Genomic DNA, 26,571 nt, shown 5'->3' with positions numbered 1-26,571 from the left:
CCTACAACCTACTGTCAACCCAGCAGCCAGAGGGATCTATCTTTTTTTTTTTTTTTTTTCCTTTTTCTGAAGCTGGAAACGGGGAGAGACAGTCAGACAGACTCCCGCATGCGCCCGACCGGGATCCACCTGGCACGCCCACCAGGGGCGACGCTCTGCCCACCAGGGGGCGATGCTCTGCCCATCCTGGGCGTCGCCATATTGCGACCAGAGCCACTCTAGCGCCTGAGGCAGAGGCCAAGGAGCCATCCCCAGCGCCCGGGCCATCTTTGCTCCAATGGAGCCTTGGCTGCGGGAGGGGAAGAGAGAGACAGAGAGGAAAGCGCGGCAGAGGGGTGGAGAAGCAAATGGGCGCTTCTCCTGTGTGCTCTGGCCGGGAATCGAACCCGGGTCCTCCGCACGCTAGGCCGACGCTCTACCGCTGAGCCAACCGGCCAGGGCGAGGGATCTATCTTTTAAAAAAGAATTGGTTTATAGCCCCTGGTTGGCAAACTGCGGCTTGCGAGCCACATGCGGCTCTTTGGCCCCTTGAGTGAGGCTCTTCCACAAAATACCACGTGTGGGCGCAACCTCAATAAGGAGTGTACCTACCTATATAATTTAAGTTAAAAAAATTTGGCTCTCAAAAGAAATTTCAATCTTTGTACTGTTGATATTTGGCTCTATTGACTAATGAGTTTGCTGACCACATACCAATCCCCTGCTCAAACCCCTCCAGTGGACTCTATCTCACCCAAAGGGTAACTCGAATCATTACAATGGCCTGCAAGGCCATACATGATTAGACTCTTTGCCAGACCTCTGCCTTCCTCTGCTACACATTTCATTGCTCAATGTTCCCCAGCCACTGTCTCCTTACTGTGCTTAAGACATGCCCAGAATACTCCTACCACAGGGCCTTTGCACTTACTGTTCCCTCTGCCTGGATATTCCCCTAAATATCCTCCTGTCTTGTGCGGTCACCTCCCTGTCTTACTTAGATGCCACTTTCTCAGGGAACCTTCTTTCACCACCTTATCTAAAGTTGCAACCCCTCCCCAGTCATCTCCCCGCTCCCAAACCCCTTTCTTCGCTTTTATTTTTCTACACAGCAAGAATTGCCATTGATAAATTCTGTTTTTTATTTACTTGTTTATTTTTTGTTTCCCCCATGGTGTGAGGGCAGGTGTGTTGGTCTGTTTCACTCACGGCTGTATTCCTGGGGACACCTGGCACCGTGAGATCGGTAATTCTCAACATTTTTTAAAATTGTTGCTCCCCATTCCAGGAGTCTCTGTAGGCATTTCTCCTAATTACTCTTCCCCACTGAAAATATTAACACCACAGATATATTGTATATTAGTTTCTATATCATATTTATATCTATGTTTTAAATACATATACACTTTTTCATATCTGTGTTTTAAATATACCTACACTTTTTAAAGAGTAAGGTGTTATTTATTTTTCCTCCAAGAACCAATTTTCACCCCCGTAGGGGGATGCTTGCTGCTGTTAAGAACGCATGACAAGCCCTGGCCGGTTGGCTCAGCGGTAGAGCGTCGGCCTAGCGTGCGGAGGACCCGGGTTCGATTCCCGGCCAGGGCACACAGGAGAAGCGCCCATTTGCTTCTCCACCCCTCCGCCGCGCTTTCCTCCCTGTCTCTCTCTTCCCCTCCCGCAGCCGAGGCTCCATTGGAGCAAAGATGGCCCGGGCGCTGGGGATGGCTCTGTGGCCTCTGCCTCAGGCGCTGGAGTGGCTCTGGTCGCAACATGGCGACGCCCAGGATGGGCAGAGCATCGCCCCCTGGTGGGCAGAGCGTCGCCCCTGGTGGGCGTGCCGGGTGGATCCCGGTCGGGCGCATGCGGGAGTCTGTCTGACTGTCTCTCCCTGTTTCCAGCTTCAGAAAAATGAAAAAAAAAAAAAAAAAAAAAAAAAAAAGAAAGCATGACAGAGCTGCTGGACACACCCACGTGGGGTGGATACGCCTTGCTTGGGGTAGATCGCAGTCCTGGAGTCTGAGGTGGTTAGCGGGTCTCGGGTTTCTAGGTGGAGGCCAGTGGGCCAGAGTGAAGGGAATTGGCGTCACCTTGGCGAGGAGGGAAAAGAGAGGAGCAGACAGTCCAGGGAGCAGCCGAGGGCAGAGGGGAAGTAAGGGGTCGGCAGTGGTAGGTGTGATAGGGAGTTCTGGTTAAGAACATAGTGTGTCCCTTGAGTCACGCGGTCAGTGCTGACCTTGATGTCCGATGTTTCTGGGGGCTGGTGGTGATGGACGCTGGGCTGAGAGCGTGTTCAGAGAGAATCTGGGATAACGGAGATAACATCAAGTAGTCACCAGAAAGGGTGATAGAACCCAGGATGGTCTGAGTGTGTGTTTGTTTGCTTGTTTTGTTTTGGGTTTTCTTGGCAGTTGAAAGGTCTTGTTGGCAACGGGACTGGAACTTTCATCCAGCATACTTGGGTGACTGTCACCACGTTGCATGGAAACTGGTTGCCGTTTAAGGACAGGTGCAAGGTTTGGGGTTGGGGAAGGGAATTCACCCCAGACCCGGACACGACAGAAGTCTTCTGTGAGCAGGGTGGGAGGACCAGTGGTAGATGCCTGCGCCCTCACCTATCCCTGCTCGTTTGTCCAAAGCTCACACTGTTTATGGAGACACTTTCCTTTTTAACAAACATCATGATGATGGTGAAATGGAAATTAAGATAAAAACTTGACCCCTAATTCTACCAACATAAAAAGTAGGATTTAAAATTTTTTTTGTTCTTTTCAAATCTTTATGCATCTTAAAATTTATTTCTTGTATCCCTGTAGTCAAAATACAGTGTTTTTTTGTTTTTTTTTTTTCTTTTCCAAGTGAGAGGAGGGGAGATAGAGAGACAGACTCCTGCATGCATCCTGACCAGGATCCACCCAGCAAACTGTGTCTGGAGTCCATGCTCTGCCCATCTGGGCCACGCTCGCAACTGAGCTATTTTTAGTGCCTGGGGCAGAGGCTTCATGGAACCATCCTCAGCACCCGGGGCCAACTTGCTTGAGCCAATCCAGTCATGGCTGCAGGAGGGGAAGAGAGGGAGAGAGAGAGAAGGAGAAGGGGAAGGGGTGGAGAAGCAGATGGTCGCTTCTCCTGTGTGCCCTGACTGGGAATCAACCGGGACGTACGCACGCTGGATGGGACGCACTACCACTGAGCAAACTGGCCAGGGCTAAAACACAGTTTTGAGGTCACATTCTGTCCTTTTTGCTCAGAATATAAGCATGTTCCATGTTATAAATATTGTCTTCACAACTACCATTTGGATAACTGCATGGATTTGCCATCAGACTGGTATGAGACAGACTGCTGTTCTCTGTCATTCTGGTATTACAGCTAATGTTTCCGTGAGCAGCTTCAAGCGCATACCTTTTTCTTTCTTACTCTGGGGGTGGATGATGAACGGGAATAACCTCTCTGGGTGTAGATACATCTGTGTACAAGAACGTCAGTTATATTTTGTTTCACACATATTAAACTCCACTGTTTCAACCCTGGGTCAGAGCTCCATTCATCCTCCCAGAAGGCTGGGAAGCAGAGATTTCGGATAAGATATCCAGCCAGAGACAGAGAACTAGATGGAACTAATCGCTGGCTTTGCTGTCGTAATGACAGAAGGTGCCCGCGTCACAGGAGGGAGAGGGGAGAGGTGACTGACATGGCAACAGTCGCTCAACATGCAGAGAAAGGCTGTCACGCTCAAGTTAACATGGTCTGTGATTATGAAACTGGGCGAAGGTGTAAGTCAACGACTCAGAAGGAAAACGCAGTTCCCAGGATGCTCTCTGTAGGAACTCACCCTTCCGCAGTCATTTGCTGGGCGGGGTCCCCTGCCCCAGCACCCCCACTCTCCGGGTCAGAGTGCGATTCCTCAAGCCTCTGCTCTGTGGTCTCCTCATTCTGCAAAGCCCGTTCCAGTCTTTTCACCGTCTGTCCCTTGTTAGAGACCCCAACGTCCCCCACTCCTCAGCCCCTGTCGCAGCCCCACCTCCCTTGCCCTCAGGGTTATGTGCCCGGCTATAAAAGGCTGAAACATCTTTAGTGAACTGAACCCTTCCATTTCACAGAGAAACCCTAGCCTACCAGGGGAATTCTCTCAACGTTTCAGCCCCCCACCACCATCCACCCATGCCTTCTCTTCCTTGGTCCATAGCCAACCTTTTCTCCATTCTTAGTGAAAAACATGTTTTTCTCTTGTCCAAGTCTTGGGCGTCTCCCTGTCCTCCCAGACCCACCCCGTTCCACCCTCACGGGGTGCCTTCTCGATCTCTTACCTGCCTCTCCGATTGGTCTTCAGTCTTTCCCTCCCTACTCCTCTGTCCCCGCCACACAGAATCATGCTGGAGGCTCAGGACCCTCCCATTGTGCATGCATGGGGGTGCGTGGGAGCGCGCTTGGAGACACACACACACACACACACACACACACACGTACCCTGAGCCTGGTTCATCTAGCTACCGCCCAACCTCAGCCTTCCTCTGGGTCCTCACCTCCCATTCCCTCTTAGTCGCTACAAGGACCTGCCTTCCCCACCACGCCATCAGGACTGCTCTAGAAAGGGTCCCCTGTGGCCTTAATGTCTAAGGACTGTTTTCATCTGACGTCTCTGTGGTGCCGAGAACCGCCGGCTAGTCCTCGCTTGTTGAAGGTTCCCCTGGCTGTGCTCCCCCCGCCGTGCTCCCCTGGCTGTGCTCCCCCCGCTGTGCTCCCCCCGGCTGTCCTCCCCCCGCTGTGCTCCCCCGGCTGTCCTCCTCCGGCTGTGCTCCCCCCGGCTGTGCCCCCCCCCGCTGTGCTCCCCCCTGTGCTCCCCGGCTGTGCTCCCCCCGGCTGTGCCCCCCCCCGACTGTGCCCCCCCTGCTGTGCTCCCCCGGCTGTGCTCCCCCGGCTGTGCTCCCCCCACTGTGCTCCCCGGCTGTCCTCCCCCGGCTGTGCTCCCCCCGGCTGTGCCCCCCCTGTTGTGCTCTCCCCCTGTGCTCCCCCGGCTGTGCTCCCCCCGGCTGTGCTCCCCCCGCTGTGCTCCCCCCGGCTGTGTTCCCCCCGGCTGTGCTCCCTCCGCTGTGCTCCCCCCCGTGCTCCCCCCGGCTGTCCTCCCCCGGCTGTGCTCCCCTGGCTGTCCTCCCCTGGCTGTGCTGCCCGCCCCTGCTGTGCTCCCTCCCCCTGCTGTGCTCCCTCCCCCCCGCTGTGCTCCCCAGCTGTGCCCTCCCCGGCTGTGCTCCCCCGGCTGTCCTCCCCTGGCTGTGCTGCCCGCCCCTGCTGTGCTCCCTCCCCCTGCTGTGCTCCCCCCCCCCCCCCGCTGTGCTCCCCTGGCTGTGCTCCCCGGGCCCACCAACCCTCCCGTCCCAGGCTCCTTTGCGAGTCCCCCCTTCTCTCCCCATCCATGTGGGCGTTCCCTAGAACACATCTGTCCATTTTCTCGTGTGGTGTCCTTTCCTGGGAAACCCTGTCTTCAGTTCCGGCTCCCGCTGCCCCGTCTAGTCTGCTGATTGCCACTGATCCGGCTCGACCCAGACCCTCACCAGCTCTCCAGATCTGCGTCACCGACGGACACCTCTTGTTGCTGGCCCGTAACCGGTACCCCCTTCAACGTGACCGAGAATAATTTCATCTTCCCTCGAATCTCCCTCCTTCTGTATTTCTTATCTTTGTGAATCATGACAGCGACCTGTCTAGCAGAAATCTGGGATCCATCTTGTCACCAAGTTCTGCTGATTTTTGCTTCTATTTTGGAAATAGGCCCCCTCCTTCTCACCCCTCTGACAACGCTTGGGTTTGGGACCTCCAATATCGAAGGGGCCTGCTGACTGGCCTCCTCGCTTCTCTGCCCGTCTTCTTTCAGTCGTCTTCTGTCCTCACATACTGCCTAACAGGGGTCGGGAACCTATGGCTCATGAGCCCGATGTGGCTCTTTTGATGGCTGCATCTGGCTTGCAGACAAATCTTTAATAAAAAAAAATAATAACCTTAAAAATATAAAACATTCTCATGTATTACAATCTATTCATTTCCTACCGCTCATGTGCTCATGTTCATGGTTGCCGGTGGCTGGAGCCAATCACAGCTGTCCTCCGGGACAACACCAAATTTTTATTGGATAATGCGTAACATACACGGATCATTGTATGGCTCTCACAGAATTACATTTTAAAATATGTGGCGTTCATGGCTCTCTCAGCCAGAAAGGTTCCCGACACCTGGCCTAACATCCCTAGATGGCTTCCCATTGCCTGCAGGATAAAACGACCCGCTCAGGACCACAAGCCAAGCCCCTCACTTCTGGTCACTGCCGTCCTCTCCGGCCTCATTCCTCCACGTCCTTCTCTCAGCCACGCTCTCTGCTCTGGACGCAGTAGCCTCCTCGCACCTTTCTCACACCATTCCTTTGTTCAGAACGGTTTCTTCCATGCCATCTAGTGACGCCTAACAAGAGCTTTCCTCTGACTTCCCTGTGCCTGGCCCTGACAGAGAGGAACCCCTCGTGGGGCTTTCTGAACAAACACAGTAACTGTGACCGTAATTAGTGCTATTCAACCGTCTGTAGTTCCAGCTCTTCCCCATCCTGGGCTCAGGGGAAGATTGTACCTCTGGCCCCTCTGAAGTTAGGTTTGGCCATGTGACATGACTCGGCCAACAAAATATGAGTGGAAGTGACATGTGTCTATTCAGGATCAGAGAATTTAGTTACTAGTGTGGAAGTCTCCATAACTCAACAGTCCTGGACTGGACCTACAGCCGATCACTGAAGATATAGACCATGAGCAAAAAAGAAATCTTTGTTGATTTAACTCTGTGACATTTGGGCATGTGTCTAAAACATAACCTAGCCCATTCTGACACATGCACCTGTATAGCTTTCACAAATGGTGGGTTATTTAAAAACACTTCTGCTAGAGTTTTAGTTGTGAGCAACTACTCTTTCTAATTCCCTTCATCTCTTCTTCAGTCTAGAAAAACGCTTAGGCACATAATAGATACCCAGTGATCTTTTGTTGTTGGTGGTGGGGGTGTGTGTGAAAGCACATATACCCTTTAACATACAAAGATTTGGGTCTTATATGTCATGTCATGATGTTTTCAATAGGTCATTGGAAGGTAATAAGCATAAGATTTGGTTTTACTAATTTTTAAGCATGTTCCTTTATTGCTTGCCATTAATCCATTTATATTTGATAGCTCTGAATTTATGACTTCCATTTCTGTTGCCTGATTTATTTTATTTATATCTGCTGAGTTCTTCTGTTATATTTTATCATGAGTCTACCCTTTTACGTACTATTGACTCCCCTCTCATAGTCGTGTCTTTTATCTCACGGTTCTTACGTCAGGAATTAGTAAGGGCCATCAACACCTGTAATTAACTGACTGAGAGTATCGGGCGGCGGGACCACCTCCCATCACAGCCGGTGAGACAGTTGGAGGGGTTGTTGGGAAGGCGGACACATAGTGAGGCGCTGAATGAAAGCCACATGGCAGATGGGGCGGGGGGAAGCATAGTAACTTTGGGAATTAGAAGAGCTTGAGATTTATCTGGGTCTGTGACCCACTACTCATCTGGACCTCTGTCTGCCTCAGCCTCAGACTCCTTACCTGGAAATGTGGAGGGGGAGAGAAATAAGCCCTAGAACTTTGCAGTTCTTGGTCTGACTTTGCCCTCAACCCACTGGCAGCCGGTCATCACGAAAATCCGGTAAAGACGTCCCGTGACACACGCTCAGTGCGGACTCCCCTTCCACGTCACCACAGCCTCACAAGCCAGGTACAGGCGAGACCACTGGTGTGGGAGCCCTTTGTAAATGTTGAGTAACTGCCTAAATACGTATGTAGTTTTTAACACGAGGAGAGTTGGGTGCGGGAGAGCTGTGTTCCCACGAGAGGAGTGGGAGGCATGGGCGCGCAGCGCAGGGGCCATGTCGGCGTCCTCAAACCCTAGGCTCGGTCACTGTGGGTGCGTGGGAGCTGTGTGGCCCACAGGGTGGTCAGAGCACATATCTGTGCATTGGGACCCCAGGTCCTCCCATGGGAGTCCTTAGATCAGATGGAATTCGGGAGAACATTCTGTCGTTATAGTTCAGACTTTTCCTTCTTATTCCCTGACCAGGCAGGTGACTATGGCTGTCAATAACCAGGGAGCTTTGGCTTTATCGTTAATGAATCATTTGATACCCGTAAGCTCTTTCCCTGGCATCTGATACATTGTTCTCGTTTCTGTTTTCCTCCTGCAGTTTCTTGGGCCGCCCTGTAATGGTCTGTCTCAGCTGACGCTTGGGCTGCTGGCGCACCGCTCAAGAGGAGCCCTGAGAGTCTCTTTGGATGGAGCAGGGCCCCTTCCACCGGCAACGGGCAGGTGGAGGTCACAATGCTAGCATTGGTTTCGATAAAATGGCTGGAGAACCTGACTGACACCATCTGCCACGTCCTGCTGAAGTGGGCAGCCTCGCCCAGTCTGAGGCAGGGCTAGACAGCCCAAGGGCTCTTGCCCAGGGCGGCATGGGCCCCTTCGCCCTGACCCGCTGGGCAGCAGGCTCCTGTCACTGGCGGGCAGATGTGGAAAGAGGGGAGCCCGGGGCTGAGAACCAAGCACGCTCAGTTTCTAACTGCAGACTCACCAGCCCGATCACTCATTCCCTCTGAGGCCAGGTGTGTGAGCAGCAAAGAGAGTCAAAGTCGAGAATCCCAACTTGAATTTGACCAGAACATTCCTAGCCGTGTGGAAATAGTGCTGAATGCTGCTTCTGCCCCCCTGCCCTCCTCCTGGTGCCCCCCCATCCCTAACAGCGAGGGCTTCTGACTCAGGGCCTCAGCTATCCCCCCACCTTGACCACCACCCACCTCAGTAGTGCCCACCTTGGGCGGCCCACTGAGCCGCCTGGGAGCTCCACACCACGGCCCTGCTTGGGCCCCGGCCCAGGGACCCTGACTCGGTCGGTCTGGGCTGCAGCCCTGGCGTCTCTCGTTTTACAGGCTCTCTGGGAGACCGCAAGTGTAGTCGGGGTTGTGGACCACTGAGCCAACGGTTCGGGTCTCACCGACCCTCTCCGCCTCCACCTGGCCAGATGTCACCGGTGCGATACGCCCTCTGTGAAGCTCCCAGAGGGGGGGCAGCCGCTGACTCTGGTGTCAGCCACGGAGCAGCAGCCGCGTCCTTCACAGAGGAACCGCAGCGTCTACCATTAAAGCCACGAGGGTCGCCTCAGAGGTCCTGTTTCCCCTCTCAACTTCTCCTTCTTCACATAAAAGGTGTGATAAAAAGAAAAAGTTGCATCTGGCCCCTTGGTGCTCAGCTTTTCATTTTCTTGAAAGGGAATAAGAAGGAAAATGTCTTTCTTCTTACAGAAATGCTCTTGATCTGACTTTGCCTTCAGCCCATCAACAGCCAGTCATTATGGGAACCCAGCAAAGGACATTCCCTGACATGTGCTCAATGCCCCTGTCCCCTTTAACATCACCACCGTCTCACACCGGTACCGAGCCCGGCTGCTGGCGGCTGTGGTCAGGGAGCCCAGCACTTCAAAGCGGAGACTTGATGGCATGATAGAACCATTTAAAAAGCACAATTCTCTCAGCACCGCCTGTGTGCCTCTCCACTCATGTGGAGCCACCTGGCTCACGCCGGTCTCGGAGGCGGCCCCATCAGCCAGTCTTACTCACCCGCGGCGGCTTTGGGACGGCAGCTACGTTGGCATATATGTGCCTCTGATAATGGAACCTATTTAACTGCTCCGCATCCACAGGGTATGATTATGTTGGGGAAATGGATCCCGAGAGTGACTTCGCCACAGCGAGACCATGCTGGGAGGGAGGAGAATGTGAATGCTGCATAAATTAGTCTGCCAGCTGCAGTTTACTATTCGTCTGTTCTATCAAACCAGTAATAAAAAGTGTGTCATACTGCAACCAGTCTGGGTATTTAGCTGCATGACTAGATAAAAGGCAGGTTTGTCATTGTTTAATGTGAACGTGGCCCTGGCCAGTGGCTGAGTGCATAGAGTGTTGGCCCGCCGTATGGACATCTCAGGTTCAATCATCGGTCAGGGCACACAAGAGAAGTGACCATCTGCTTCTCTTCCCCTTCCCCTCTCCCCCTTCTCTCTCTCTTCCCCTCACTCAGCCAGTGGCTTGATTGGTTCCAGCGTGGCCCTGGGTGCTGAGCATAGCTCCGTTAGAGCATATCGGCCTCAGGCACTAAAAATAGCTCAGCACTTGAGCATCAGTCCATGATGGGATTGCCAGACAGATTCTGGTTGGTGTGCATGTGGAAGTCTGCCTCACTATCTCTCTTCTTCTCACCTAAAAAAAATATGAATGTGTTTTGTTTTTAAAAATATGCCTTTAACTTTATGAAATTTTTGATACATTTAAGAGATAAAAATGAGCTTCTTCTTTAAAAAAAAAAAAAAGATTTCAGTTTATGCTCTGATTCTCCACTGGCTCTTCATGAAATTTTTGGAAATTTTGAAAGTGAATAAAATGCTAGATATCTGCTTTTCATTCTTGCTTGTGTTTTGAAGCTGTTCACGTCACCCCAGGAAAGACCTTGCCATTTTGGTAATTGCTGTGGTGAAATCATTGTTATAGTCAAAGTAAGTAACTTTGAAGATTGTGCCATGACAATTTCCGTTGACAGTGATCTGCAGTCAGCTAACCACACATGCAATCAGAGATCTCTGCCTTTAACACGAACAGTCAGCAGCATGGGAATGTGGTGACAAAGCCCAAAGATGAGCAATGTGTGTGACCTGGGAAACCCAGAGTATTAAACAGGCCTGGCCTGGCCGTCTTACCTTCCAAAGAAAGGTCAAAGATGGGGCTTAGAAATCAGGGCTCCTGAAACATGAACAAGAGGCAACGAATGGACTCAAGTCTTAAGGCCAAATGCCATCACACGGATATATGAGAATTTCTTGTGAAGTCCCAACATCATTTTAAAAACAAGTGTTGAAATCAAAGGCTATTCTTACGTTTTCCTTCATCTCTTTGTGTTCCTTCTGCATACAGTTAGGAGACCAAGTCCAGCAGAGGGGTGAACAAGGTTCAGCATCTGCATCCGAATTTCAATCCCCGGCCTGCTTCCCCTCGCTCTGTGACCTTGAGAAATGTTCCGATCTGAGTTTACAGGTTTTGCGTTGGTTTAAGAGGAACAGTATCATAACACCTCCATGGGAGGGTTGGAGATCATCCGTGTGAGATGCCTGGCACCTCTGAGGCGCCCAGCAGATGGGCAGCTGAAATCAGCGGCTTTTCTTCCGGATTGTCTGCGAGCCCTTGGGGGAGAGGAGTCCCCCTCAGAGATTAGAAGAGAGCAGAGCAGCACATCCTGAGAACAATTTTGGAGTCATCCTTTAAGAGGTAAAGTTCACGCCCCAGCGCTAGTTCCAACATCCCACGTGGGTTCTGCCATGCGGTTTCAGTAACAGCCGGGTCAGCCTCCATGGTCTCTCTCAGGTAAGCTCAGGTCAACGGTGTTACTGGCTGTTAGGGTGAAGGATAATTTAACCATCCAGCCATTCTGTGCCCCCTTTCTTTAAGTGAGAGGAGGGAGATAGAGAGACAGACTCCTGCATGCACCTCGACCGGGATGCTTGAATGAACCGAGCCACTGGCTGCGAGAGCGAAAGAGAAAGGGGAAGGGGGAGGGGAAGAGAAGCTGATGGTCGCTTCTCATGTGTGCCCTGACTGGGGATCAAACCCAGGATGTCTGCACACCGGGCCAATGCTCTAGTCACTGAGCAAACCGCCCGAGGCCCACTCAGTGCCTTTTGACTGGTAAATCCAACCATTTACTTTTAGGGTCATTATTGATACACAAGGACATATTACCACCATCTTATCATTTGCCTTCTGAGTGTTCTGAAATGGAGGATAATTTAAAAGGAAGGGAGGTGTGTGTATGTGTGTGTGTGTGTGTGTGTGTGTGCGTGTGCATATATGTGCACACGCACACACACATACAAAATTATAATTCTCAAGGCTGATTCTGTCGACTTTTTTTTCTGGTAAGGACACCAGAAGTAGTTGTTAGGGAGGAGCGAGAAATAAACGTTCTCTTCCTGGAGTAGGCTAGGAGAACCAGGAGTTTCTTTTCTCTGAAGCATTTTCTCCCTATTTCTCACCAATTCGAGGCCAATTGCTGGCTTAGTTCCTCCTTTGGGGAAAGAATACCCTGCCGCACTAAACATAATGGTCGCTCCTAACTTCTTGCCATGATCAGTTTAAGAAATCAGATTCAGGAAAGAGGAATTTCTCCGTGAGGATAGATGAGGGGTTTCTAGGAAAAATAAAGAAAGAACAAGTTGGGGGACGTAGGCAGTCAGCCTCTCGCCGTCCGTGGACTGTCCTTTCTTGCTTTCTTAGCAGGACCACCTACGTTGAGGGCCCGTGGCTGCTCCCACTCTCTGGAACCTACTAATGCACTCCCTAGATCTCCAAAGCAGCCCATTCCTTCTCTCCTGTTTTAACCAGCCATTTTCTATGCAAAAAGTAAAAGCATATGACAAGCGACAAAAGAAGCATTTACTTTGATAACGGAATTCATTTAGGTCCTGACAAATTGGAGCTATTTCTGAATACTTCAAGAACCATGAGCTTTGAGGACCAAAGAGTAAAGGAGATCACCTGGGGACAGGCGGGTGGCATTAGCAGGAGACAGAACTCCCCGCTCTGCTGATGGGCTAAAAATCTCTCAGTGAGGGATGGCTTGATGAGGCTGAGACGGGAAAGGCCATGCCGTTTTAAAGATGGGAGGACCTTTTCCAGAAAAGCCAGCCCCACATTGTACAGATCAGAGAGAGTTTGAGCTGGAGGAGTGTTAGACATCACCTCGTCTTACTTCCCATTTTATAGATGCAACTGGCACGACACGACTGGCACAAGGTCTAATCTGCAGGGAGTGGCAGAAACCAACCCCGAACCCAGGTTGTTTAATCTCGAGGGTGTCTGTTTACCAGATAGTTACTAAGTACCTCTCTGTGACAATAACCATGCTCTGTCCTGCCTGCCCCCCCCCCCACCTCCTCGGGACTCAGGATCCCATGCAGAGAAATGCACATTCTCAAATACTTATAATACAAGGTGATTTGAAATAATAGAGTGAGTGGCAAGGTCTGGAAAGGACCGGGAGGAAAAAATGATTTGGCAGAGAGAAATGGAAGGTTTCTCCTTCTTTGCATAATCCCGCCCCCTCCCGCTTTTTTTCCCCCTCAATGAGAGGAGAACAAAATCGCCATTTGCTGGGCTGTTTTTAAGGGGTGAGTAAGACTTGTCTTGAGCCAAGAGGCAGGAGGGTCCACGCGTGCTGGATGGCGTGAGGCTAGCCGCCTCTGTCCCCCTCCCTCCCACCGGGCAGGTGAACTCCACAGACTCCTCTTCACCCCCCACCACACCTGCTTCCGCTGGGGGGGGGGGGAGATACTATGACCAGATGAAGGTACTGCAGGAGGCCTCTGCCACTCCGGGTGGTGCGCCGGGAGGGGGGGGGGATACTATGACCAGATGAAGGTACTGCAGGAGGCCTCTGCCGCTCCGGGTGGTGCACGGGGGGGGGGGGGAGATCGGTGCACGGGGGGGGGGGGGGAGATACTAGGACCAGATGAAGGTACTGCAGGAGGCCTCTGCCGCTCCGGCTGGCACACCTGGGTGCCGGGGGGGGGGGGGGATACTATGACCAGATGAAGGTACTGCAGGAGGCCTCTGCCGCTCCGGGTGGCACACCTGGGCGCCGGGGGGGGGGGGGGGGGAGATACTAGGACCAGATGAAGGTACTGCAGGAGGCCTCTGCCACTCCGGGTGGTGCGCCTGGGGGGGGGGGAGATACTATGACCAGATGAAGGTACTGCAGGAGGCCTCTGCCGCTCCGGGTGGTGCGCCGGGGGGGGGGGGGAGATACTAGGACCAGATGAAGGTACTGCAGGAGGCCTCTGCCGCTCCGGGTGGCACACCTGGGCGCCGGGGGGGGGGGATACTATGACCAGATGAAGGTACTGCAGGAGGCCTCTGCCGCTCCGGGTGGTGCGCGGGGGGGGGGGGGGGGGGATACTAGGACCAGATGAAGGTACTGCAGGAGGCCTCTGCCGCTCCGGGTGGTGCGCCGGGGGGGGGGGATACTATGACCAGATGAAGGTACTGCAGGAGGCCTCTGCCGCTCCGGGTGGTGCGCGGGGGGGGGGGGGGGGATACTAGGACCAGATGAAGGTACTGCAGGAGGCCTCTGCCGCTCCGGGTGGCACACCTGGGCGCCGGGGGGGGGGATACTATGACCAGATGAAGGTACTGCAGGAGGCCTCTGCCGCTCGGGGTGGTGCGCCCGGGCGCCGGCGGGGGCAGGTGTGAGGATGGCGACCAGGAGGTCCCCTGCGGAAGGCTGGCGGGCAGTTGGCGTCAGCAGGGGCACTTGCAGGAGACCCCAAAAGTGACAGAGATCCCGAATCCCGACTCTCTACCCTGAAACACATTTGGGGAGCCACCCGCTCGCCCCGTGGAAGCACAATAGTTTCAACCCCCCCTCTGCAGTCTGAATCGCCTGCTTCGTACGTGGTAACGCAACGCAGCTTATCGACCGCGTGAGGGGCGGAGCCTCTGCTCAGCTTTCCCCAGATTTTTCATCGTCAAATTAAAATACTCTGTACGACCGAAGTTGCGAGCTGGGATATGTGATAGATGTGATGGTATGTCTCCCATTCCCCTCCCCCCCAGAAAAGAAAAGATTCCTGATGTTTCTACCAGCCAGCGCAGTGAGCTGCCCGGCAGTGCCGGTCAGCCTGCCCGGGGATGATTGGTACCAGAGGGTTCCTGGGTGTCATGTTTTGGTGACGCTCGGCAGTGTTTCCAGCCACCAGAACAGAAACCTGCCCCCACACACTGACTCGGCCCTGGCAGACTTGATCTTGATGGCGTGTTTAGAGTTTAAACATCATCATTAAAATGTTTCGGGTGACACAGCAGGAGAAATTAAGCCCACCGCTTGTGTTGCCTTGAACGGAAGACAGCTCTTCACTGTAATGAATGAAATTGCGTGCTAGGGAGGAATGCCGGTGACCTCTAGAAAATGAACAACCGACCCATAAATGAATGGGAACCAGCCAGAGTCAGCGAGGCGGAAGTTCCCCCAGTCTAACCGTGCATGCAGGCCGGGAAGGTTCTGGTTATAATGAAAAGAGATGGAGTAGTCAATGGGAACGCTGAATAGGAACAGAAATGACAATGTTGCCTCGCTGTTTTTCTGGTCTGTCCTTCAACCCTCCTGTTACACCAGGTATCTGGGTTTTAAAAAGTTACGCATACGTGGCGCATAAACATAACACCTATAACGTTGTAGAGCAGTGGTCGTCAACCTGGTCCCTACCGCCCACTAGTGGGCGTTCCAGCTTTCATGGTGGGTGGTAGCGGAGCAACCAAAGTATAAATAAAAAGATAGATTTAACTATAGTAAGTTATTTTATAAAGATTTATTCTGCCAAACTTAGCGAAAATCCGACATAAAGTACTCGGTAATTATTATTATATGCTTTAACTTGCTGTAACTCTGCTTTATAAATTTTATAAAGTAAAGTTACTTCCCTACTTTATAAATCACCATTACTGTTGAACTGGTGGACGGTTAGAAAATTTTACTACTAACAGAGATACAAAAGTGGGCGGTAGGTATAAAAAGGTTGACTACCCCTGTATGTAAAGGAACAAGCAAAAATTCCTTTTGAATACGGACAGCATCACTGCCCATCTTATTCAGAGCAAATCTCCATCCAAGCTGGCACGCTCCAGCAGGATAGCAACCAGCCACAAAGAGATGGCTCGTGAGCCCTCAGACCGCAGCTGGCCTGAGCTGAGAGTATGCTAAGAGCAACACGCACACCAGACCTCCAAGACTTAGTGCCGAGAAAAGAAGGTAAAATACCACATTCTTTCTTTTAATATTAACCCTGTTAAACGGACCGTATTCTGGACATCTTCGGTTAAGGAAAAAATACGTCGTTAAAGTTAAATTCACTTGTTTCCTTTTCCTCCCCCCTCAAGATGGCTACTAGAACATTTGAAATTACTGTGGCTTGTGTTCCTCGCTTGCCTGATACTGCTGTTGGCCAGTGCTCAGCTAAATGAAAAGCTGGCGTACAAGGTCACAGGTGGCAATCCGACAGAATGGAAAAATAGATTCATAGGAACTGATGACACAAGAGCATGAGCACGACTGGCCACAAAGCTACTGACAACTTGGATGCTTCAGCTTTTCCGTCCCTCCTCCACCGGGAAGCATCTGCAAACCCGAATGCTTGCTCACTCACTTTCTATTTTTTTTATTTTATTTTTTTTATTTTTCTAAAGTTGGATATGGAGGCAGTCAGACAGACTCCCGCATGTGCCCGACGGGGATCCACCCGGCACGCCCACCAGGGGGCGATGCTCTGCCCATCTGGGGTGTTGCTCTGTCGCAGGGGTCCCCAAACTTTTTACACAGGGGGCCAGTTCACCGTCCCTCAGACCGTTGGAGGGCTGGACTATAAAAAAAAACTATGAACAAATCCCTATGCACACTGCACATACCTTATTTTAAAGTAAAAAAACAAAACGGGAACAAATACAATATTTAAAATAACAAACTAGTAAATTTAAATCAACAAACTGACCAGTATTTCAATGGGAACTAGGCTCCTCTCACTGACCACCTATGAAAGAGGTGGGGCTTCCGGAAGTGCAGCGGGGGCCAGATAAATGGCCTCAGGGGGCCGCATGTGGCCCGCGGGCCGTAGTTTGGGGACCCCTGCTCTGTCACAACCAGCCATTCTAGCGCTTGAGGCAGAGGCCACAGAGCCATCCTCAGCGCCCAGGCCAACTTTGCTCCAATGGAGCCTCGGCTGCAGGAGGGGAAGAGAGAGACAGAGAAGAAGGAGAGGGGGAGGGGTGGAGAAGCAGATGGGCGCTTCTCCTGTGTGCCCTGGCCGGGAATTGAACCCGGGACTCCTGCACGCCAAACTGATGCTCTACCACTGAACCAACCAGCCAGGGCCTGCTCACTCACTTTCTAAAGGGAACAGAGGGTGAGGAAAGTTCTGGAAAGTGAGGTGTACTCAAATTTTCGGTTGAACTTGAAGACACAGAGAAGAGTCAGCCACTCGGAGTTTTGTGGTGGTTCCGAATTTTGCTGGAAGGAAGCCGTTGTTGGGAGGCCAGGGTGAGGCGGCTTCCTCTTTCATGTGGACAAGGCTTCACTTTTCTACCAGAGAGAATTTCAGAGCGCTCCCTTCCCTCCCGGGTCTGTTAACGGAACCTCCGAACCTCTGGGACAGGGTGGTGGCGGTGGCCTTGTGCATGGGAGTGTGGGGACTGGGAGCCATATTGCAGGGGGAATGTAAACAGCCCCAGTGGGTCTGAAGGCACATAGATTAGGAAGCGTTTGAATACTCAGAGGGGGCTGTTTCATTTAAATGCACATTATGCTTTTTAGGGAGTTCACTGGATCTGTTTATTTTACTGTTTTTCCGACTTTCTCTTGTGCCCCCTTGAAAAAGATACTCTTCTGCTGAGGTAGAAAAAGTTATACTGTAAGTTGACTTCACTCAGCATTGGAAGCAAATGTGGTTTTAACATGTCTAGGACGGTGTATGAAGAGGGTTGTCACCACAGGACAAACGAGCAAGTGTGAAATTGTCCCACTAGGCCAGGAGTGGGGGGTGTTAAGTATCATGAAGAATAATGCAATTCTGTAAGGTCGGCGAGGGCACTGGTCAGAGCCCACCTGTGAGGTCAGGGAGGGCACTGGTCAGAGCCCACCTGTGAGGTCAGGGAGGGTCCTATTCAATGCCCACCTGTGAGGTCGGGGAGGCCACTGGTCATAGCCCACCTGTGAGGTCAGGGAGGGTCCTATTCAATGCCCACCTGTGAGGTCAGGGAGGGCTCTATTCAATGCCCACCTGTGAGGTTGGGGAGGCCACTGGTCAGAGCCCACCTGCTCTGTGCCCTCACTGACAGCAAAGGGAGAGACGCCTGAGCAGATCGATTCCCTTACAGGGGATGGGGGCACACGGGACACCACCACCACACCCACCTGTGGGACCGCAGAGGAACATGGCTGAGTGAGGACTAAATGAGACAAACAGTGCCTCGTGCCTAGTCAGGGCTCAGAAAACAGTACTGATTTGAAACACTTCACTGTTGAAAGTGCAAAGACTTCGGCAAAGTCATTGTATGCTCCCTGCTTTGGTCTAAATTTGTCTGTGCGACGCCTTTCTCCTGCTTTGAGATGCCAGCAAGTGACTCGCGGTTCAATCATTTCACTTGTCTTTTTTCCTCTTTGTATTTTGTAATAGTTGCAAATCATGCAACATTCTGTTTTGTTCTCCATGCAACCCCCCCCAAGAAATCTAAACAATGCTAACAGCCCCATTACCGTCATAAACTAAAACCATTCAGTGAAAAGAGTCGGTATCCACTTCGTCAAATGTGTATGATAATTTCTTAAAATGCTGAAGACGGATCCTTGGGGAATCTCTGGAGCTCTATGAAAATTCCTATCACCTATGAACACGCCATGTGAGCTGAAGGCTGGGGTCCAACGACTGCTATGAAGATATAAGGACTGTTGCAGAAATATAAATAGGCCAGCACTGAAATTTAATTAGACACTGCACATGTTAATAATAAATTCAATTAATTTGGCCATCTACCTATGCTAGAGAGAAAAAAAAAATACCCAGACAAAATACTAATTCATTTTAAATTCCTTAACCGGTCGCCTCCTTTCCTGAAGAGTGATTTATGCACTAATTTACTGGCTGTGTCTTCATAAGATTGTTCCAAACCAGCCCTTTTGAAATAATAATAATTTCTGAATGCATGCTGTGAGAGATATAACAAATAACTTCTTATTAATTTTCATTTAATGAGTTGCCTATTCACATGGTAATTTTGAAAAAAGTTCTCTTCTTGAGATAAACAGGTTATAAATACAGGGGGTAACACTTCCATTTCACAAAACTCAAACTCCTGATGGGACGTGTCTCACATTCTCCGTCTGACTGGGAGGTCCGTCGCTCGCTGACTTTCCATACTAAATAGGCAACTATTTCTTTCCCGGTAGCACAGCCAATTGTTTCAAATTTCTATGGCCGAGGGATTCCAAATTGGATTAAAAAATAATACTTATCACCAGTAGAGGCCCAAGCAAGGAAAACAAAGTCACGAACAAGGTAAGAAAGGCAGTGGGGGTTGGTTCAGGAGCCCACCGCACTGACTGACCCTTTTTTTCAAGTACAAAACGAAAATCATCTCTTACAGCTTTTCTGTTTCTCTAAGCCCATCCCCCTTTAAAAGAAAAGGCCCCGTAATTTCTTAGGTCAGTATGAATATTCAAGGAGAATTTTAGTTTCTTATCTTTTCAAAAAGTTTAACTCCAGAACAACTCAGTCACTATATGGTGTCATAATAAAAACAGCAAGGATGAACTAATAAGTAAAAGAAACACAAAATAATACCAACTAAGGTGAAGAGATTTCTCAGAAGAGTCCTAGGTAGTTCAAATATTTTTTTAAAAAGTCCTGTAATAGACAGAGCAAGGATCTTAAAAATAACTTCTTGCCACGAGGTATTAAACAACAACAACAACAAAACGCAGTGGCTACTTACATGAGAACCGGAAGGGCCTGGTTCCTAGCCCGCACTGTCTCACGCCCTCTCCGTGGAAAAGCCCGTACTGGATCTCACCCATGAACTTGTCCAGCTCCTGCCCCGAGGCGTTGACTAGCAGAGCCCCTGTTTTGCAGAGGAAGGTGGCTTTGATCCACAATGGTGTCCCCAGGGCTGTCACAACTCCAAGGGCACACAGGAAGCTTAACACCCCGGCCGTGCAAAAAATGACTTTCTTCTGCTGGCTTGGCATAATGAGAAGTGGCTTTCGGGAGGGCGAGCTTCAGAAACAAGACCTTTGTGCCTCAGGAGAGACCACGGCCCCCTGGACTGCATTTATTGCAGAAGCGGCGCAGGGGGAACCGGCTGGGAAGGCGACCTCATCACCGCGGGAGGTTCCGGCCGTGCTCAGTGTCAGAAGGATGCCAGGACGGTGGTTTCCTCAGCACACTGGCTTGTCTTCTCTCTCTCTCTCTCTCTCTCTCTCTCTCTCTCTCTTTGTTTTTTATTTGTTTGTTTCTACTTCTCTCTAATTTGAAATCTTTAGACTAAGAATCTGTGAAATAAAACTCGTTCAAACTGCCTCGAGGCTCTCCTCGTGCGTCGCTGGGCAACAAAGGTCTAAGATGACAGATGGAGTCCTCGGTGTAACTTGATAGATGCCGCCCCTGTCCCCAGCCTTTTGTCTGATTGGGTGAGTTCAAACTTTCAGAAGCAGGCTTGGCTACTGTGGTAAATTTTCAGCAATTTGAGAAGTTTATATATTGACATGTGTTTATTTTTGTGGGGTTTCCTTTTAGGGGGGAGGAGGGTAGAAGAGGAACCTTGGCAGGGGTAGGAAGGACCTGTGTCTATTTATTGGCATTAACTGCCTTTGAAAAACATTAACTGTAGCAGGACAAAATCTCAGACTGAATTGCATCCTGCTTGGAGAGGAAGTGCCCTCCACCAACTGCTGGGCTTGTCCTCCTGACTCCTTTGCTCCCAGATGTTTGCTTTAGAACCAATGCAGAATTGGATCCAAGTTTTTCCTAGCAGACAAAAAATATGCAGAGCTGGTGCAAAGCTTTTGGTTTCTAAATGATTCTCTTAAAACAGTGGTTCTCAAACTTTATTTTATTTTATTTTTTATTTTTATTTATTTTTTGTATTTTTCTGAAGTTGGAAACGGGGAGGCAGTCAGACAGACTCCCGCATGTGCCCGACCAGGATCCACCCAGCATGCCCACCAGGGGGCGATGCTCTGCCCATCTGGGGCGTCGCTCTGTTGTAACCAGAGCCATTCTAGCACCTGAGGCAGAGGCCATAGAGCCATCCTCAGCGCCTGGGCCAACTTTGCTCCAATGGTGCCTTGGCTGCGGGAGGGGAAGAGAGAGACAGAGAGGAAAGAGAGGAGGAAGGGTGGAGAAACAGATGGGTGCTTCCTCTGTGTGTCCTGGCCAGGAATCAAAGCCAGGACTCCTGCATGCCAGGCCAACGCTCTACCACTGAGCCAACCGGCCAGGGCCGGTTCTCAAACTTTTTGAAGTTGGGGTGCATTTAAAATCCTACAAATAAATGTAGGCACATGGTATACAAATTTCTGAGAAATATGTTATAATAATTAAGTCAAATTATTAAAGAAAAAATATAAAGTCCAAGCATGCTTTTATGGTAATTAAACAAAATAAAAACAACAAAATTAAATTTATTCTGACATTAAAAAACACTTTTATGTTATTACATTTTTTGAGTTATGCTTTTTAGAATTCGTAAAAAAAGAGGGGTTAAAAAATAAAAAAACAACAAAAAAGTTATCTTTTAATATATATAGATACATTCTTCATAAGATTTAGTAAATTCGACAGTCATTCTTATGGTTATGAGAAACATGAGCCTGATGTGTCCTAGCGATTTCTTCAATGTTTGGGCATATATTTGAAAGGCAAACTCTCATTTCCTTTCAATACATTGAAGAATTCCTCTCTTTTTACTCCTAATTGTGTTGAGTGCAGAAAACCCTACCATGCATATCATCTTAACTTTACACCAAACAAAGGATAGAAGAAACTTGCCTCAGTCTTTCCGGGGAACATGGGGGGTAGTGTAAACAATCCAGCACCACAGCTTAACAGCCTTTTGCAACCTAATCAGGCAAGCGAGGTGGGGACTGTCAGCTTACAGCCTAATTGGGCAGACTGTCAGCTTACAGCCAATTCCCCACACCTCTGTCCCCCAAAAATCTAAACTCCAAAAACCCTGTTGGTTTTTTGGTCCCCAACAGGCAAATATTTCTCTGGAATACCATAGGGCGCACCAGTGCGCCCTGGCGCACACTTTGAGAACCACTGCCTTAGAAGCTCAGGACAATAGCAAGGGAGTGTGATTCTGGGTCGGAAAAGTAGCAGAATCTGTAAGGAAGACCAGGACATTGTCATGGGAAGAAGGGACTACAGTCAGATAGAGGTCTCTAAGAATTTGCCACAGAACAGCAACGGTCCCAGCAGAGGTAATTCGTGAGGGAGACAAAAGACAAAAGTCATGAGCAAGATTAAATAGCAAAGTGAGTTTGGTTAAATTTCCAAGATCTGAAAACTGAGTTCAGAATTCAGTGACAGCTTTTTAATTCTGCATTTCCAATGAGATTCTTCCTCTTGCAAACAGATGTGGTACTTGGGGCTGGGGGTTAGGTGTACTTATTGAATATCGATTGTATGCCACATTATTGTGCCAGCCTCTGACTATTAGAGCAAAGGTTCTTAGCTTTTAGTGAAAACTTCATTTGTCTGGAAACTGGCTAGGTGTTTTATCTAAATTATCTTATTTAATTCTCACTGATATCATATAAAGTGATAACAAAGATGATGACGGTGGTGGTGGCCAAGATGATGAAGATAAGGAAACAGAGACCCAGAGAGGTCAAGCCACTTGCCCAGAGGAGTAGTGAAGCTAAATTCAAATCCAGGTCTCCTAATTCGGAAGCTGATGTGCTGTTCTACGCAGCCCATGATCTGGAGGAGATGGCAAGCTCTCCACCTTGGGTTAAACTGGGAGTAACAAGGACAGAGTAGCCCACTATTAACTAGACAGCTTGGGTGCTTAGAGAACAGAAACGTCTTCACATAGAATGACCCCAGTTGGTCCAAAGCACATGTTATGTGACTGCTAGCTTCTGTTCTCTTGACCTACCCTGAAGCATCACAGCTTAGAAGAAATTAATACATGAAGATTTCACACCATCGGCAATGTGGAGGAGTCTCTGGGTGGTGTGCACTTTGAGGGGCACTTTTATGATCTGAACTCAGACTATGGGGCACTGCTGTCCTCTCTTGCCAGAGACGGTCTTGTTAAAGATAGACAACTACTATACATCTGATTCAAGGATGCCAGTGTCCCTTCCGGGGAGGACGGGAAACACCAGCCACCACCTCAGAAGCGTGGGGTGTGCACGAGAATCAGAAGAGGACCCAGGTTCGATTTCTGATTGAAGGAAGTCTTCGTTTCACGGAAGCTGACACAGACTGCACAGCTCATCACAGGTTTGCGGCCTCCCAATGAATTCTCCACTGGACTTAGAGTCATTGTCATCATTGTTCACTAACAACAAGGGGGCACCACGGTTATCTGGGGGGGGGGGTTGTGCCACACTCATTTTAGAAACCTTAGTTGAAACTGTCCAAGGAGAATTCTAATTCTATCAACATATCCTGCTCTTGGAAGAGACAGAACATTTCCAAGCCTGGCAGCAATTGAATCAGTATTATTAACACTTTCACGGAAAGGGGGGGATGAGCCGGGGTGGGGGTGGGGTGCGGTGATCGTTAGCGCAGGACAGTCAATGGTTTAATGAACCGAAACCTAGCCGAACGGGTGTCCAGCTGCCCGGGCAGAGAAGCCGGGACTGGCGCAGAGAGCAGTGAGATCCCACCCGTCCCCAAGTCTGCCCCGTTTACAGTGACATTTTCGCTCCTCTGTAGACACGTGAGAGAAATAAACACAGCATAGTGAGTTGAGCTTTTACCCTGCAATTGAGTCCTTCCTGATTTCTGTGTTAAGATTTCTTTCATCAAAGTATGGTAATTTTACTTTTAATATCCTTGCTTGTCAAGTTAAGAAAAAAAATATTGGCAAAGTTATATCTGTTCCCAACTTAAAAAAAAAACACAAAACACAACAAAGAAGCTCATGGGTCTATCGCATCCAAGAGCGTGGGGCCCAGTGTGGGCAGGACGAGGCCTACAGGGTCCCCTGTCCGGGGTGCCCTCTGTGCCTGGACCGGGCGGGTCTCACCGGGCTGCTGACTGGAACCACACTCGAGGAGATGTTCGGGTCCTCTTTCCCGAGATCCAGATTCGCTTGGTTTCAGTTACGGCATTCGTGTTGAGTGCCCCGGGAGGTGGTGGCCTGCAGCCAAGGCCTGGAGCCCGGGCTCCTGCCCGCACGCACACGGCGGCCTCGCCATCGCCGACCAGCCTGCGGAGGTGCCCTGGAGCTGGAGAGCAAGGACAGCGCGTGTCTAGTCACCAGAAGAGCATATTCTCATGGCGAACCCATGAACTTGCTCTGTCATTTAGAGCTCACACTCTCCTGAATGTTGTTCAGCACCAAGAGCGTGGTCTTGCTGAAATGTCCTCATAAGGCTTGGGTTTCAGCATACCCCACATTAAAGACCAGGCCCTGGATCCTAGACTTATCCTCAGTCACCATGTGAATGTCACCGGTGATGTCTCCCGGAGGTGAGACAGCCCCCCCTCGGGTCCTACGCCCACCTCCCTCCTCTCTGAGCATCTTCTTCTCAAACTTCCCTATTCACCGCCCACAGGCTGCAGAGAAGCGTGTGTGATCCGCCCGCCGGGAGGGATAGAACAGAACCTGGCAGTCACCACGCCTGACAGCCTTCTTTTGAAATTCCATCTTAAATGTCTTGAGTGACAGTGATGACACCATCTTTCTTGCCGTCTCTCTGGGAGTTTGAGTCATTAATGTCAGCGAGTTTCACCAAGTGTGCTACTGAAGTCTTCCCTCCGTCCTAATAGCAATGCATTTGGTGACATAACGCCATAGAATGAGGCCTTTCCCTCCTCCCTCACCCCTCCGCCGGGCCCCTGGTGGCTTCTGGAGGATGATAGAATTCTCCAGGGCGGCTGTAAAGACTGCAGAGGAAGGGTACAATGCGTCTTTGCTTCCAGTTTATGCCTCTTCTCACACGAACTGGGCTGCACTGGTTTTTCCTCAGAGTAATGCAAAAACAAAAGCAAACACAAACAAACCAAATAAAGGCCCCCATCTGAAGACACGGGAACTCTAACCTGACGTGCGCCCTCCGTGGAGGAGACAGCCTGGCACGGTGCGCGCACACTTGGACAAAAGGTGATCCGGGCTCTGCGTCCAAGTCCATCACTAAATTAAGAGTCCCTTAGCTTTTCTGACTCCAGTCACTGTGCTCCGTTTATGAAAAGGTGGTCTTGGCTGCATAGGTGACTCTCAGAGCATTTTAACCAGAGGAACCGTTTCCTCAGCTGGACTCGTGGGTGGAGTAAGAGGTAAGAATTGAGCTTCTGTCCTGGAAGGGAGCTCGGCTCTGGAGGACCCGTTATCTCCAGCCCCAAAGTCCGCTCTGAGCGGCCCAGCGATCAGCATGGACCACGTGACCCTTGTGTTTCCCTCCTAAGAGAATTTCTTAGCCAGTTGGGAAATTCAAATTGGCCCTTTTGCTGCAGTATTTCTCCTCCTTTCTTCTTGGCTGTATTAACCCATTAGCTAGAGATACTAGTGGTTGATTATTCCAATTATTCATTTTTAGTATCTGGGTTCTGTCTGATTTGGCCTCGGTAATCCTGACTTTGATTCTCTTCCGAAGGGATCGTGACATTCTAAGAACTCTCCAAGAGAGATTCAACAAGGGTTTATCAAGCTTCCTATTCTGAGACAAGAGCCCTTTGTGAATCTATCACTTTTTTTTCTCTCATCTTTAAAGCAAAATCTGGTATGTTTGATTGACATCTCTTGACGAATTCAAGTTGCTGTGATCCTCAAGGAGCATTGTAATTCTCTAATGACTGTAAGGGGGGAAAACACACTCCACAGGAAGAACTGATTGATTTATTAGAGGGAAAATTACCACGTGTGCTCCATCTTGATTGCAGCTATTATTTGTAGAGCTAATTGCTTGAGCGGAGAGGATTAAAAGGGTGGAGGGAAGGGAAGGAAAAGAAAACAAAGTTCTCTTGGAATGCAGATGAACCCACAGCAGATTTTGGACCAGGAAGGACGAACGATTTCAGTGCAGGGATTTTCAGGGTTGACGACAGTTGTGGGGATATTTAGAGTAAATGCTAGCGTTGGGCGTCTTTATCAGGGTAGCTAGAGTGCGAGAGCCGGAAGTGGAGGGACACAGCCACTAGTGGCCTGTCAAACAGGATGGGTGACACCCTCTGATGTTTCTGGGTTTCTTGTTGGCATCTTCTACCGAGGCTACGTTGATCTGTAAAGCTCAGCTCCGCAGAATGTCTGAGCTATTACAGGGAGGAGGAAGAGGATCTTTAACCTAAAGATGGGAGGAGGGAAGGCACTGTTTGAGACAGCTACGTTAACAGTGACAGAAGGACCAGATTCCTCTCCTAGTTCGGGAAATTGATACTAATTTTCCTCATCACTATAACCTGGGGTGCATGTGTCGCGACAGCCAACTTTGATTCAAGTGGTTTGATGCTGTCATTACCAATTATTATTGTTGTGTACACATTTTCCTTTGCGTGGGTGTGTGACACCTAAAATGCTGACAGTTTCCTCAACGATGTGCATCAGAACAACAGTAGCGGTATTATTAAAAATGTAACCCACGTGGGGACGTACTCTGCCTCAGCTCTGTTCTGAGCGCGCTCTGTGTACCAACGTATTTCTTCTCAGACACCCCGGGGCGCGTAGGAGATCTCCTGCCCCTCTGTGAAGGGTAGGAGGATCGCTCGG

At 50.1% G+C, this 26,571-nt stretch overlaps 1 protein-coding gene across 1 annotated transcript in view; it reads right to left on the bottom strand.

Annotated features, from left to right (window-relative positions):
• The window catches only part of CLRN1 (clarin 1), a 44,252-nt gene extending 24,149 nt beyond the window's left edge, over positions 1–20,103 (bottom strand). The window contains exon 1 of the mRNA XM_066347244.1: positions 19,624–20,103. Coding sequence (XP_066203341.1) covers positions 19,624–19,876 — 253 coding nt within the window. The 5' untranslated portion in view covers positions 19,877–20,103. The remainder of the gene's footprint in view (positions 1–19,623) is intronic.
• Positions 20,104–26,571: the final 6,468 nt, after the last annotated feature.

The sequence above is a fragment of the Saccopteryx leptura genome, chromosome 8, assembly GCF_036850995.1.
Source record: "Saccopteryx leptura isolate mSacLep1 chromosome 8, mSacLep1_pri_phased_curated, whole genome shotgun sequence".
NCBI lineage: Eukaryota > Metazoa > Chordata > Mammalia > Chiroptera > Emballonuridae > Saccopteryx > Saccopteryx leptura.
Note: the sequence above shows the minus strand (reverse complement) of the source record. Positions and strands in the feature narration are given on the sequence as shown.